The following is a 14,799-nucleotide window of genomic DNA, read 5'->3' as shown; positions in this document are numbered from 1 at the left end:
GGGAACTAAAACCTATTTCACCTCTGGGTGCTTCTCTGAACTTACACCCCTGTACAAAGTTGTACAAAGGTGCCAAACGTCTGTAACCAGCAATACGAGTATGCTCCGTATGTACATAGATTTGACCTGCAAAAAAAATAGACTTTTCTATACATTTATAATCTATTACAACAATTACAAAAGTACAATAAAATGTAACATACTCTACACCCGCAAGCTTTATGATAGCTTTAGACAATAACATCGGCCACAATTCAGCTTCACACGTTGTTGCTGGAAGTAGCAACTTGTCGTCTTTGCTAAATGGTAGAGTATCATCCACAACAATTTTTCTCCAGCACCCCTGAGAATAAAGCAGAAAGAGCAAAGTAATGAAATCTCTGTGCAGGAATAGAAACTGTGATTCAGAGCCAGTTATCCAACTCTCCTACACAAAACCCTCCCATTGTTTTCCTGCTGTGGGCCGAGTGAAATTATTGAAGGCTTAAGTGAAGAGAAGTCACCAAGATTGCAGATTAGGAACCACGCACATATGTTATGTGTGACAGCCACTGATAATCTGCACTAATTTAGTAAATTACGTACTTCACTTCCGACTTTGTTTCTTGTACTCGTGTATGTATATAAATGTCATTGCTAAGTGAAGCTGAAACATAGTATTTATTCTAAATAACTGCACTAAAGCTTTAATTTGTCTTTCTAAAACATCTGCAAAATGCATTATTAAAATGGGGCATTCTAAAATTAAATATGGCATCCAAATGCTACAATCAGAAAATCAGCAAACTAGCTAACCAATACCATGGGATAGAAGTGTGTAGGAGTAACACTCTATTGTAGCTGGAACATATGGTATCTTCCATCTACTTATGAGTGATGATGTACAGTAGTTATAAAGCCAATGATTACCTATACTTATAGCGCTTATTGCATATAGAGTATAGTCTCTTCAGTTGAATATTACAAAAAAAAAAAGATCCTATTAAGCAATTATATATAAATTTTTAGAGATTATATAAAAGACGGAAATCACAATGGGAGAGATGTATGTAGCAGTGTATAGAGTGGACAAGTGGAAAAGCTGCTCAAAACAATTTATCAGCTTTCAGGTAGCATTTATCAAGTGTATTCTATAACGAGTAGACCTGAGGAACTACAGCTGCACTTCAGGTGCTGTGGAACTGAACTGCACATTGCAGCATGCCTTACCACAATTTCATCATTCCTTAACAGCAAATGTCAAGGCATGATGGGAAAGATAGTTTCACTGGAGCTGGAATGCCAAAGGTTCCATGTTTTCTGATGATGATGTTCTTCTTACCTTGACTACACCACTTACCTCTTTTCCTAACCTATCCCATGAGCAGTCTTTATATGGAAATTTGTCGGGCTACAAGATCAATCATAGCAAGGCTGGAGTGCTTCCTCTTCACCTTCTAGATGGTTTGAAACAATTGCTTCATTTGAAATTTGACTTCACATGACAAAAAAGACTATATCTTGGGGTCTTGACCGTGGTCCCATTGGAAGATATATTTCATTCCATAGGTTGTGTGTATAAATGTCATTTAGATGAATATCCTACCTAAATTGCTGTATCTGTTTTACACACTCCCAATCACTTTGCCTAAACGAGTCCTTAATCTACACCAATCGTAAATTCAGTTGGAAGTATAAAAAACCTGTATACATGGATATTTTAGCTAGACAACCTATCGACGGTGGCCTAGGCTTACCCATGCTTCTGCAATACCATCATACTGCTTGCTTTAGTCAATTGGTTGCTTGGCATGTTCTCAAACTCACTAAATGCTGGGATGATCTTGAAAGTGCTATGGCCTTGGTTGTTACACAAGCACAGACCTTGAGCTGCCCTCTCAATACCCATCTGAGACAACCTTAATAATAAATTTGCCCTTTCTGCATACTTGTCTCCTCAAACCCCCTTGTGGAATAATCCTTAATTCCAGCCATGCTACTCCACTGCTATGGAATATGTCTGGATAGTGGCTGGTATCATTCGCTTCCATCACATTGTAGAACAATTTTCCCCACAAACTTTTGCCAAAGTCCAACAAAAACAGCATTCACAAAAAGGCTATGCATAATCCGCCCTAATGATAGTCCTTCTATCTATCTAATTCGATGTTCTTTCTATACTACTCTATTCTGACATCGGAGTCCCACTCACTCACGTCCCACTCACTCACTACCCACGAACTAGCCTGGGAGGCAGATTGAGGATATCCACTAGATGAAGATACTTGTTAAGTTATACAACTCACTATTTGTAGAAATGTTCTATTAGCTTAGTTATTCGAGAAAAGTCATATAAAATATTTACCAGAAGGTACCTTTGACCTTTTTTGAAGGCATTGCAGCAAAATTACACCACTAGCCTCCACAACAATACAGTGGACAAGTTTAATTTACTCTGGTCTCCATGCTACTCCATGCTACTCCTCCCAAGCATGACCCTTCCTAGCCTTTTGTGAACTGAGGTTCATAACAACATTCTTGATTTCTCATTTTTGTCATCCTCCCCCACACCTATCCTGCTTTTGACCCCATTCTTTCCCTCACCATTCATCTTTTTGCCTTCCTTATTAACAGTATCCAGATATACCATTGCATAATCGTACATGCCTTGCAATGTCAGGAAAAATGCATGTGTGCCCAAGCAGTTTAAGGGAGGGTGTGTGATGTCAACTCTGGCCTCATTCTCCTTGTTTCAATAGCAGAGTTCTGGAAGGGTCAGAGTTGCATGCATTTGCGCGGACTGGAAAAATCATTAGATGGTGAATAAGTTGCAAATTAATTTGCAGCTGGTCGTCAATCAGCTATTTTTTCAGCCTTTCGCAGGCTAGCACAGGGTGAGGTTTCACTCTGTCTGGACAGCAAATATCTGATCACAGGCCTCTGCAAATTCGCACAGCAGTGATCAGGTCTGAATACACCCCTATGTTACTGTGTTTTGCTGGAAAACACTGTAGCATAACATTTTGCATACAGATACAGTTACATTTACATACAAAATATCGGTATAATGCATCAGCAGAAGCTGCTTGTGTGTCAAGTATCACTGGAAAGATGGTGCTGGCTGGGGAAGGGTGACCCGTTTTCAAGAAGGGTAAGAAGCGGGTGCCCTCCCCCTGCCTCTCCTGTGTTAAAGGGGCACTCCCCCTCATTGAGCATGTCAGCCCACTTTGAGACTCCACAATTTTTTACCCATTTACCGGGGCCTAGTTTGCCTTTCTACACCCCTGCCCAGAAACAAATTTTCCAAGCTTTGTGTGTACAGAAAATGTGAGAATCATGCAAATAGAAAATTACATCTTGATATAGGATAGTATAGTCCTGGAAATTTCAATAAGGACATGCTAAAAGAATTTTGGGTACTTATGGAGTATCACGGCTCCCACGACCTTGATCGTATGCTGATCGTATGCTAAAAAATCGCATCGCATACGATCAAATCGCATGCGATGCGATGCGATCGCACCCGATTTTGCACTGAAATGCATCAAAATGCATTGAAATGTGTATTAAACTTGTGAAATGCCCCCAAATGCCATTTTTCATAGTGTACCACCCCCACTATCAACGTCAACCCGAAGCGTGGCGAGCGCAGCGAGCCCGCGAGGGGCGGCGATACGCGTCCTACGACCTTTTCATACCCCCACTATCCACGTCGGCGTGGAGTTGAGAATAGAAAGTGTGGCGAGCGCAGCGAGCCACCGAGCCCGAAGCGTGGCGAGCGCAGCGAGCCCCGCGAGGGGACGCGGATACCTTCACAGCTATACGCGTCCCCTCGCGGGCTTCACAGGTATCCGCGTCCGCTCGCCACGCTTCGGGCTCGGTGGCTCGCTGCGCTCGCCACACTTTCTATTCTCAACTCCATGCCGACGTGGATAGTGGGGGTATGAAAAGGTCGTAGGACGCGTACCGCCGCCCCTCGCGGGCTCGCTGCGCTCGCCACGCTTCGGGTTGACGTTGATAGTGGGGGTGGTACACTATGAAAAATGGCATTTGGGGGCATTTCACAAGTTTAATACACATTTCAATGCATTTTGATGCATTTCAGTGCAAAATCGGGTGCGATCGCATCGCATCGTATGCCATCGTATGGCATCATATGGCATCCGATGCGATCGCATACGATTTTTGACCAGAAATGCTCAAAAATCGGTAAAAATCAATCGCATCGTATACCATCGTATGCCATCGTATGCCACTACATATGGCATACGATGGCATACGATGGGAGCCGTGATACTCCACAAGTACCGAATTTTGGGGGTTGCAGATCAGGCAAAATGAGATATTTATGGGAAATTAAATTACAGTAGGTGCAATATATGTTTATTAAAAATCCATTGGCATTGTGCAAAATGTAGCAATTAAAAGTCAAGTTTCAATGGAAGGTCAGGGATCAGTAGCCAATGGATAGTCAGGTATGGATAATAGAGTCAAAAGTAATTGGGTCAACAGTGTAAAAGCTTACCCCAAAAGGTTGACATGCACAAGTTCAATGTTAAAAAAGCTCAACACAAGCAAAATTTTCAGCGGACATGGTCGACATGACTTTTCAAATCTGTTTGGTGGCAATTTGTAGATTTGAGCACGTGGAGCCCCAATTAGTGTACTGTGTGCCGCCACATGGCTTGCTTCGCTCGCCATGCTTTGGGCCACTATGCAGTAAAGAGGCACAGCAGGAAGAGTTATACCTGCATGATATATGTGTGGCTATAATACATCCACTCATATCTATCTATCTATCTATCTATCTATCTATCTATCTATCTATCTATCTATCTATTGTAAATAACAATGCTGGTTCAGGTATCCTGAAGATAGTGCATTAAAGATCTGAAACCTTGATGTATATGACACAGTTTTATCACGTCTTTATCATAAGCTGTGCTGCTCTACTAAATATATAATACATAAATTATATTCCTAGTCATTCATATTTAAAATGTTACATGAAAAGACAATGCTGATTTTTGTGTACTGCACTTGGCTAATGTGCATTGACAAAACTAAATGTGAATTTAAAATAAAGAACCATCAGTTTAAGGGGTCAATCTAATTAGGTGTGAAGGGTGTAATGTACCATTACTGTGGCATTTTAATGCTGGCAACGGTCACTGAACAGTCCGAACTTGCACAACATGGCTTGTAGCCCACAATGTCCTTATCTATGCTTACTAATAGTATCTGAGAGTTTTTGTTTGTATAAAGATTTAAGGAGAAGTCACATTTATGTTCAATTAATAATCCTCATCTCTGAATACTGAATATTAATCAATATACACCTTACAGTTACAAAACGATCTTGCTATAATCTAACCACACCTTTGTTGTAACATGTATATAATGACTTACCATCCAATATAGTCTGACAATATATTTGCCATAGCTGTTATACAGAGGCATGTGCCCCTTCACGGCTTTACACATTGCATAGATGTGCTCCCATGGCTTCCATGCCAGCACTGGCGGCTCTGCTGATGTGTCTTTATTATCTGCCATATTTCCATTATAAATTCTCCAGACAGCACTGATCTCACTAATTATCCACCTCATAAGCTGGAGGAAAAAATGTCAAAATTCACATTATAAGATTGCTATTCTTTCACGTTTTATAAAGTGCCTTAAAAACAAGTTTTAAAATGTGTCAGTTTAAAACCATTTCTTATATGATTTTACATACCTCACTTCCAATTAAATGCTCATTTGCTGACAACAAATCACAGGAGGTTTCATCCTTCACAACCACAGGAGTCTACATAAAAAAAAAAGGAAAATAAAAAATTGAAGCAGATAGTTTTTCAGAAAAATCTAATAAAAAAATAAGGGCCTGTGTGTAATTTGTAGAAGGTGATATATTAACATTTTATAAATGTTACCAACAAAATTATTTAGCACTGCAGTGCAAAACACACCAAAGGAGAAGTGTCTGGATACAATGCTGGTATACAACACAATTAGCTCCATAAAAACAGACCCTTGATACATGAGTAATGAGATTCAGAGATGTCTGATGAATGAAAATATGTTAATGCGGCAGGAGGAATCTGAAAGAAAAAGATGCTCAATGTCGACATTGCAGATCTTAATCACCATCAAACACAACATCGGCCTAAGGCTACTCTTCCTTCTGATGAAGCCACTGAGACCTGATAGGAGGCGGAGAAACGCGTCATATGACATATTCTCACTCACACCATCCTTTCTGGAACTCTAAAAGGGGATCCCCTATATGCCTACCTGAAAAGCAAGTACCGGTACTACTCTTAAAAATTGTTCTTTTCCCCTGACATCATACAAACAAATGTTCAGATAATTGGGAACCAGCAAGCATTGGGAGAATAATTTCCTTAACAAGTGTTTTAAAAAAAATTTGGGGTGTACCTCTCTTTTCTATATACATCCATTTTTTTGTTTTTGGCCAGACAGTGGACAAGAGAATTTCCTATCATCATTGTTTTTTTACAAATCACTGTGGACGGTGCTCACAAAATCAGTAGCCATCCGATATCAATTAATTGATTAATCAGCTTCATATTTTTAATGTTTGTTTTTATCACTGGCCAGTGACATATATTTGTTTAATACATTTTATTATTTTTCATATATACATTGATTCCAGCGCGTTATATATATTTTTTTTCTTGTGTTGATACCTTTGGGAATTGGCATTTCCCTATCTTTACGCTGTTAGAACCTCTCCGCGTTTAAGAGATTTTTTTTTTTATATAGGGATATATAATTGTGTTCCCTACATTTACAAATACGTGGCCAGGTATATATAAAATTTAAGTAAATAAAAATAGCTCTGTGGCGATCTGGGCTAAGCACTGATTATATTCCATACTCATCCTTCTGCCCTTGCAGTAAATCTGCATTGAACGATGCAGACACTGGCCTGGGCAAAGCCAGAAAACAGGGCAGATGCGACAGACATGGGATACTACCCACTTCCCCTTTCCCTCTGCAAGACTATGGTTGATGACACTGATCTGCACATGTGCATTTGGAGATGTATGTGAAGTATCAGGTTTGCTTATATTTCTGAAAAAGACCCTTATTTCTAGGGATAAGATTTTCTAAATATTGTTTTGTGCTGTAGTTGCATAATCTCCATCAGCCCATGAGGAGGCACAATAAAACTCTCTCTGTACATGCTCAATCGTGAATGTTATTTAAGTATGCAGGAAGGCTAAATTAGACTGTGGGAAGGTAGAGTTAGGCTGCAGAGGGCAGTCGTGCTGTGGGAGGTTTAGGTGCTGCAAGGTGGAGTGCGTACGCAGGAAAGATCAGTAAGACTGAAGGAGGGAGTCAGGCTGTGTGAGGTTTAAATTAAGCCGCCAGTATGATGCTGTATGTATGTACCACCCATAATCCTGCAAAATGGATAATCTGTCATAGTGATCTGGAGTATACTCATCACCATCAGTGCTACTTCAATGTGGTGTACCACAAGGTTCTATAGTATCCCCCATGCTTGTTGTAGTGTACGTGCTGGGCGAAATAATTAGGCGCCATGACCTAATTTACCACTGCTATGTAGAAGATACAAAACTGTACTTGTCCTTTGCTCCAGGCACTGAGCACTCAAAAACAACTCGAAATCGATGTCTAGCTAAGCTCCAGGAGAGGATAAGCACCAGTTGGCTGAGACTAAATCCTGCTGAGTAAGAAATATATAAATATATGTATAAAGGTGATAAAAATGATAACATCATATGAACATGTAGAGACAATTAGGGGGGTATTCAATCTGGAGGTCATGGTGGTCGAGCTTGCTTGACCGCCGTGACCCTGTCCTGTTCTCGGTCAGCTTGACCGAGAACACACAGGCGGGATTCAATGTCCCGTCTGCACTGGGACGAGAAGGGGGCGTGGCCGTGAGTTGCGCCCGGGAAGAGGCGAGCTGCAGCCAGCAGCTCGTCACTTCCCGGCTGTTCTCGGCAGAACGAGGGTGATGTTCTACCCAGGTATTTACTTTCTTTGTTTTCCGAACATGTCTTCCATGCAATGTTCAACAACAATTTTTTAATCTTTAGCAGAACGGTACATTAACTCATTTAATTTACACAGTCTTCAGTGAATACAATATCAAAAACAACAAAATCAACCAAATTTTATTACTCTGAATCGGCAGATGTCTGTCCTTGAATCTCTGCTGTTGTCTTACTTCAGGAGACACTTAACCATGTATTGCTTTAATAATCCTACCTTTTCTCCTATAAAGTAACAAGGTTATTTCACATTCAACCACTGCTTATATTGAACAATGACCATAGTAAACATTCACTTGGTAGCTACAATATATGAGAGGCCTCTCTATTATCAGTATTTATTATTGCGCAATAATTGTCTAACCTTGTAATAGTCTTTAGAGTGGTCCTATTGTAACCGCAGTTACTATTTGCACTAAGCGCTTACTTAGTGTGATGTCTTTTTTCCTGACAAAAGTTCAAGTTCCGCACTGAGAGATCAAGTTCCCAGCGTATTTATAATCCACCAAGCAAGGTTATGTCCCAGTAGGTATTACACACTTATGTTCCTGTTACTATGAATTGTAGATGATGAGGAAACATTTGGTTGACCTTTAACGGCTGGTCAGTGCTCAAAGGTGTCTGCGAGGTTAATCTCCTGTATCCTCACTCTTTACCTTCCTAATGTCCTGAACTGCAAGAGTAATTACTTTTCCCTGGACATCGAGCTAGGTTAGCCTTTCCTGAAACTGTCTGCAATCGCTGTTCGCCTTAAGTACTGGATTGACTGCTTGAAGTTACTGACAATAAGGTCTATAAGTGCAAACACTGTAATAACTTTAACTTGCAGGAGATATTAATGGTTCCCGGAATCAGCTAGTCCCAGGCTAGTTTTCCAGGAAGATTACGTTTCGACCTTAACAGAAGTCTTTATTATAACTCTTATCATAGGTGAGAGTATCTCATTGTAAATTAAATAAAACAGGGTAACTTTGTATCCTAAGGTTTGGGCTTGCTGAATGAAATAACCACAATGATCCTGGCCTTTGACTCTATCTTCTCATTTGAATGTAGCTTAATGTAGTAATAGCTCTCTAAAGTCTACAATTAGAATGGGGGGTTAACACCATGCACTGCTGAGTGGATACTTATTTAAAAGCTGCACCTTGCTGAATCAAATGCACACTGGACACACTGTATACTTATAAGTTTTTATTTAAAAAAATTGCCAATTTTTTATTCTCCTAAAAGCTATACTTATGCAAACCACAAAGTTTGTAAGTGCCTTGCCAATTATCAGTGTAGCAGCGTTGATCCCCACTGCTATGACTGTCACTCTTTGGAAATATTGCCACTGTCAGGGGTTATTAACACCATTTACTGTGCACAGACTTAATATTTGTTAACTTTATGGACGAAGCTGAACTCTGCCATACAATACTAGTTTTCTCTTTTTAATAATGATCAAAGACTGTTATTACTGTAATGAGACTGTAAACTTGGCACCGAAAGTCCATGCTGTAGCTATATATATGATTGAACATAGATTGCACAGCAAAATCTCCTCACCGGCCAGGTCTCTATATATCCTAAACACTGCAGAGTCTTGCGCTGGGAAGGCTGTAGGAAGCTGGTTAAGTCAGGGGATGAAGCAATTCTCTCTCTCTCACTATGCTGCCCTGACACAGCGTTTTACTTTACCTGTCAATCTGTTCTTAAAGACCTCCCTTTGTATGGCTATGGGCGGTAGAGGCGGACCTGGTGTTCACTATATTGGGGCTGGTCGACACTCACCACTCCCATCTCTGTCTTGACTATTTCAGGGCCCACCTCATCTCCGCCTCTGATGCTGACTCGTGCCACACAACTTTATTCAGCAGGGGTTTGTTACTGTCAGTCCTGTATTCCCTCTGAACGGGGCCTTTGAACTTGCCCTTTGGTGGGTAGACCAGTCCAATGCCCTCCGGTGGGGAAGTTCAGTCTATAAATTCAATAATAAACATTCTGCTTTCCATGAAAGTCTTTGTTGCCTTCTGTGAAGGCATTCCATACATATATCCAGCGTACACTTGAGTTCCCCCATGAGGATGGCATATATTCCAAAACACTTCATGGTATCTTACATTTAGAATAATTAATATGGCATCATATGCCCATAGTTCACGGTGTACACACATTGACACAAAACACTTATACCCCTAATACGAGGATATCACATGAGCCCGGCAGCTCGTGAAGTCAGGCTCGTTCTGCCGAGATACCTTGCTCAATGCTGTCGGGGAAGACAGCATTGAATAGGGCCCAGCGGTCATCTCCTCCGTGGGGAGATGGTCCCCAGTGATTGAATACCGCCCTTAGTCTGGCATAACACACATCTATAATCTCCAAACACATCTGTTATTTCCCATACTTACTATATACTATCTGAAGGTGAAATTAGACACTGATGAAAATCAGCCAATAACAGGACATAAAGAAATAGAAGGTAGACCAATGTCATAGAGTAAAGAAGCAAGCTCATACATACAGTAGCCCCGTATTTCCTTCTATCCTTCTCAGATACGCAGTGTGACTTTTCAAATGCAGGAATTACCTTGGAGAAACTCTTGCTGTTAAAAGATATTGGTACTTGTTTCCTAGCACGGCGCCCGTCGGGTCCCATCGCATACCTTAACTTAAGGTATGCGATGGAACCCGACCGACCCGCTTTTCGGGCTTTAAAGACATTTTTAACACTCTTTGAAAATTGTAAAAATGGTCCCTGAGACCCGATTTTACATTGGACCCAATGTTAAATGCCCCCCAGACCCGATTTTTAATTGTAAACCCACCCTCATGGTTAATTATGTGAAATGCCCCCCCCATTGTTAACGCAACGCCACAATCAATGCGATGGTACGTGTCCTTTGACCTTTTCATATCCCCACTATCCACGTCGGCGTGGAGTTGACATTATATAGTGTGGCGAGCGCAGCGAGCCACCGAGCCCCGCGAGGGGACGCGTAATACGTTTGAAGTAATGCGCGTCCACTCGCCACGCTTCAGGCTCGGTGGCTCGCTGCGCTCGCCACACTATATAAAATCAACTCCACGCCGACGTGGATAGTGGGGGTATGAAAAGGTCAAAGGACACGTACCATCGCCATGCTTCGGGTTGACGTTGATCGTGGCGTTAACAATGGGGGGACATTTCACATAGTAATTACCCATCAGGGTGTGTATACAATGCAAAAGGGGGTCTGGGGAGCATTTAACATTGGGGCCAATGTAAAATCGGGTGTCAGGGACCATTTAACATTGGTTCCAATGCAAAAATCGGGTTGGTCGCATGCGATGCAATCGACCTGATTTTTGGGACCCGATTTCAAACAATTAAATTCGGTGGCGCCCTGCTAGGAAACAAGTACCAAGATATTTAAATCCTAATCGGCCCCTGGCCCTGATGGATTTGGGCACGATGTTCATCAACAAATGAGGTGACCAATCATAGAGGAAAGATGACTCCCTCTGTGGGGCACTCAAACTATTAACTGCATTAGAGTAATATAGATAACCTTTATTCATGCCTATATAAATTGTAGGTTCAAAATATATGTATCATATAAAAACCTCCAAAAGATGATATGGAAGATTGCACAAAGTATTCAGGGTTAAATATAACATACATATAGGCCCTGATTCACTAAGGCTCACTAAGCAGTGAAGATTCGCTGCTTAGCGAGCCCTCTGATGTCGCCTGTCACACCAGCGAATGCCCACCACGCGAATGTCCCCACGAACATCCCCGCCGCATTCAACGATCCATTTATCGGAAACCATCGAATGATTTCTCCCCTGTTCCCAAATATAAGCTGGTCGTCCCCATGCGCCTGCCCCTGTCCGCTCCCAGCCCGCCCGGCTGCTTGTGAACAGCTCAGTGACTGTGCAAGTTGCCAAAGCCTTTCACAAACGGGGCTGCACATGCGCATAATAGAGCATGAGCAGTCCCCAAAACATTGGGATGGGGCCGATCTTGCAAAATTGCGAGTCAACATGGCTCATTGTTCTTTGACTGCATATAGCCACCAGGCGAAAGAGTACAAATTTGGCATGAAATTATTGCATGTGCCATAAATGTTCTGGGTAATACTGCAGGCACTTCAGAGATGCACATTAGCCTTAGAGGAATTGCACTAAAGATCCCCACTGCTGTTGATATGGCCTTTTTTATCATCTTCAATATGTAAGTGCATTGTGTAAATTAAAACTTTTATATGTCAGTAGTGAGCCCGCTTACTAAATGCTCTGTTCCTGCACTTCCCTGGTAATGTATGATTGCCGTCACCTGTGGTGAGCTAGATAATTGATAAGAAAGGTGTTTCACCACAGGTGATGGCAATCATACATTACCAGGGAAGTCCGGGAACAGAGTATTTTCTCCTTCATGCAGAGGATCAGGTAGGCAAGTATGGTTTTATTGTCTCTTTCTAATCCCTGGTTAAAGGGGAAATGGACCATTGTATTTTTCAGATGTTGCTAACTTCTTCAAGGAAACAGTGTAGTACTGTGCATTATAAAGAGAAAGTCTGCTGTTAAGATCATAGTATTATACTGACAGACAAACCGTATAATGTGTAATCTAGGCTGCATATCCTGCTTGCGCTATCATTCAGAACAAATCTCTTTGGGGGTTATTCTAGTCCATTCTTTCGGCCAAAATCCTTCTTAGATGGACAAAACCATGTGCACTGCGGGTGGAGCAGATGTAACTTGTGCAGAGAGAATTAGATTTGGGTGGGGTTTTTCTTCAAAGTGAGATCTATATTGAAGTGTAAAATCATGCAGTCAGTATTTTCCCTGCACAGAAACAAAATACCTCACCCAAATCTAATTCTCTCTGCACATGTTACATCTGCCCCCCTGCAGTGCACTTGGTTTTGTCCATCTAAGAAGGATTTTGTCAGAAAGAATGAACTAGAATAAACCCTTAAGCAGTTATTTTGTCCAACTTTTTCCATTTAAATGTGTTTTATTTACAAAATGATGTGTATATGTAACCCAAGCAGCTCTTCCTGGCTGAAATCATATATATAGTATGCCTATAGCCTATGTATAACTATAACCGCAGCTGAATCTGCATACAAAATGCTACGTCACAGGTCACAGTGTTTTACTGGAAAACACTGTAATGTAGCATTTTGTATGCAGATACAGCTGTGGTAGCACACATTATGTAGATGAGCTGCATATTCTCAGGAAGAGCTGCCCATGTGTCTGACATGCTCTGCGAATAATACCCCTTTCAGACCGCACATATTACACAGTATTTTGCGGTTTCAAAACAGTAATAAGTCTGAAAGGTCCAGAGTGATTTTACTGTTTCCCAAAAAAAAACGGTATGTGGAAACGGTAAAAAAGCAGGGTCCTACTTGTTTCAGACCCGTTTTTTTTTGCAGTCTGAAACGGTATTTAGGACCCAGCCAATAGTAATCCGCTCTGTGCATATCTAATGAGCGGGACCCAGTGCAGTGAATATTTAATGAGCGGGTGGGGACCCTCTCATTAAATATGCAGTGCGGCCATTAGATATGCGCAGAGGTTGGGGTCCCTCCCCTCAAGGAAGCATTTTCTCATGCTGATTGTAACCATGTGTACACAGCATTAGATTTGTGTGCACCTTCAAAACCATGAAATGATTTGGCCCCCGCACCCAGGTCTGAAAAGGATGTTTAAGCTAATAGATTGCAAGCTTCACTGGGACTGGGGCACTGATACGAAATAGGAAAGCAGATATCTGTATGTAAAGATTTTGTTTATTTCTTGTATGTTTTTACTGAATATTCTGCACATAACCACTAGATGGCATTTATCACCTATATACAAATGAGAAAATAATAGTTCTGGACCTCATAAAAACTAGGGTAACCCCAATTTTATTTTTATTATTCTGCATTAAGGTGTAACTTTAATTCCAAAATATAGTTTTGTATAAGATCAGCTACATAAATACATTTACTTACTTTTTAAAATGTTAATGTTTAATTAAAGTGGCAGGTATTTTACTCTCCATATACCAAGTTAGTCATTGCCTGTTTTGCACCTAAAGCCATTGTACCTTTATCTATAGTGGTTTGGAAATTAAAAGTATGGCGTACGGATCCAAGCTGTTATAATTTTGTAGCCAAGGTGGTACTTCTTTCCTAGCTCGGCGCCCACGATATTCAGTCGTATGGCATCTTATGCATTGTATCGCATGCCATATACCCGCATGCGATGCGATGCGATTTTAAATTGTATAACCACCCTAATGGGTTTTTTCAATGTTAAATGCCCCCCCTATATGATTTTTAATTGTATAAGCACCCTAATGGGTGCTTACAATGTTAAATGCACCCCCACGCCATCCCCACTATCAACTCCAAACCGAAGTGTGGCAAGCGCAGTGAGTCCGCGAGGGGCGGTGGTACGTGTCCTCCGAACTTTTCATACCCCCACTATCCACGTCGGCGTGGAGTTGTTTTTATATAGTGTGGCGAGCGCAGCGAGCCACCGAGCCAGAAATGTGGCGAGCGGACGCATATTACTTTACATGTATTCCGCGTCCCCTCGGGGGGCTCGCTGCACTCACCACACTTCGGGCTTGGTGGCTCGTTGCGCTGGCCACACTATCTAAAATAAACTCCACGCCGGCGTGGATGGTGCAGGTTTGAAAAGGTCGGAAGACACGTACCGCTGCCCTCGCGGGCTCGCTGCGCTCGCCACGCTTCGGGTTGGCGTTGATAGTGGGGGTGGCGTGGGGGTGCTTTTAACATTG

At 41.6% G+C, this 14,799-nt stretch overlaps 1 protein-coding gene across 3 annotated transcripts in view; it reads right to left on the bottom strand.

Annotated features, from left to right (window-relative positions):
- The window catches only part of ADGB (androglobin), a 282,215-nt gene that overhangs the window by 217,101 nt on the left and 50,315 nt on the right, over window positions 1-14,799 (bottom strand). For 2 of the 3 annotated variants that reach the window (XM_083176187.1, XM_083176188.1), the window contains exons 4-6: window positions 5,717-5,788; window positions 5,389-5,592; window positions 204-343 (exon numbers count right to left, since the gene is read on the bottom strand). In XM_083176187.1, coding sequence (XP_083032313.1) covers window positions 204-343; window positions 5,389-5,592; window positions 5,717-5,788 — 416 coding nt within the window. The remainder of the gene's footprint in view (window positions 1-203; window positions 344-5,388; window positions 5,593-5,716; window positions 5,789-14,799) is intronic. The other variant, XM_083176189.1, reaches the window with a different exon arrangement.

The sequence above is a fragment of the Crinia signifera genome, chromosome 3 (genome assembly GCF_055691185.1).
Source record: "Crinia signifera chromosome 3, ASM5569118v1, whole genome shotgun sequence".
In the NCBI taxonomy this organism is placed as follows: domain Eukaryota; kingdom Metazoa; phylum Chordata; class Amphibia; order Anura; family Myobatrachidae; genus Crinia; species Crinia signifera.
Note: the sequence above shows the minus strand (reverse complement) of the source record. Positions and strands in the feature narration are given on the sequence as shown.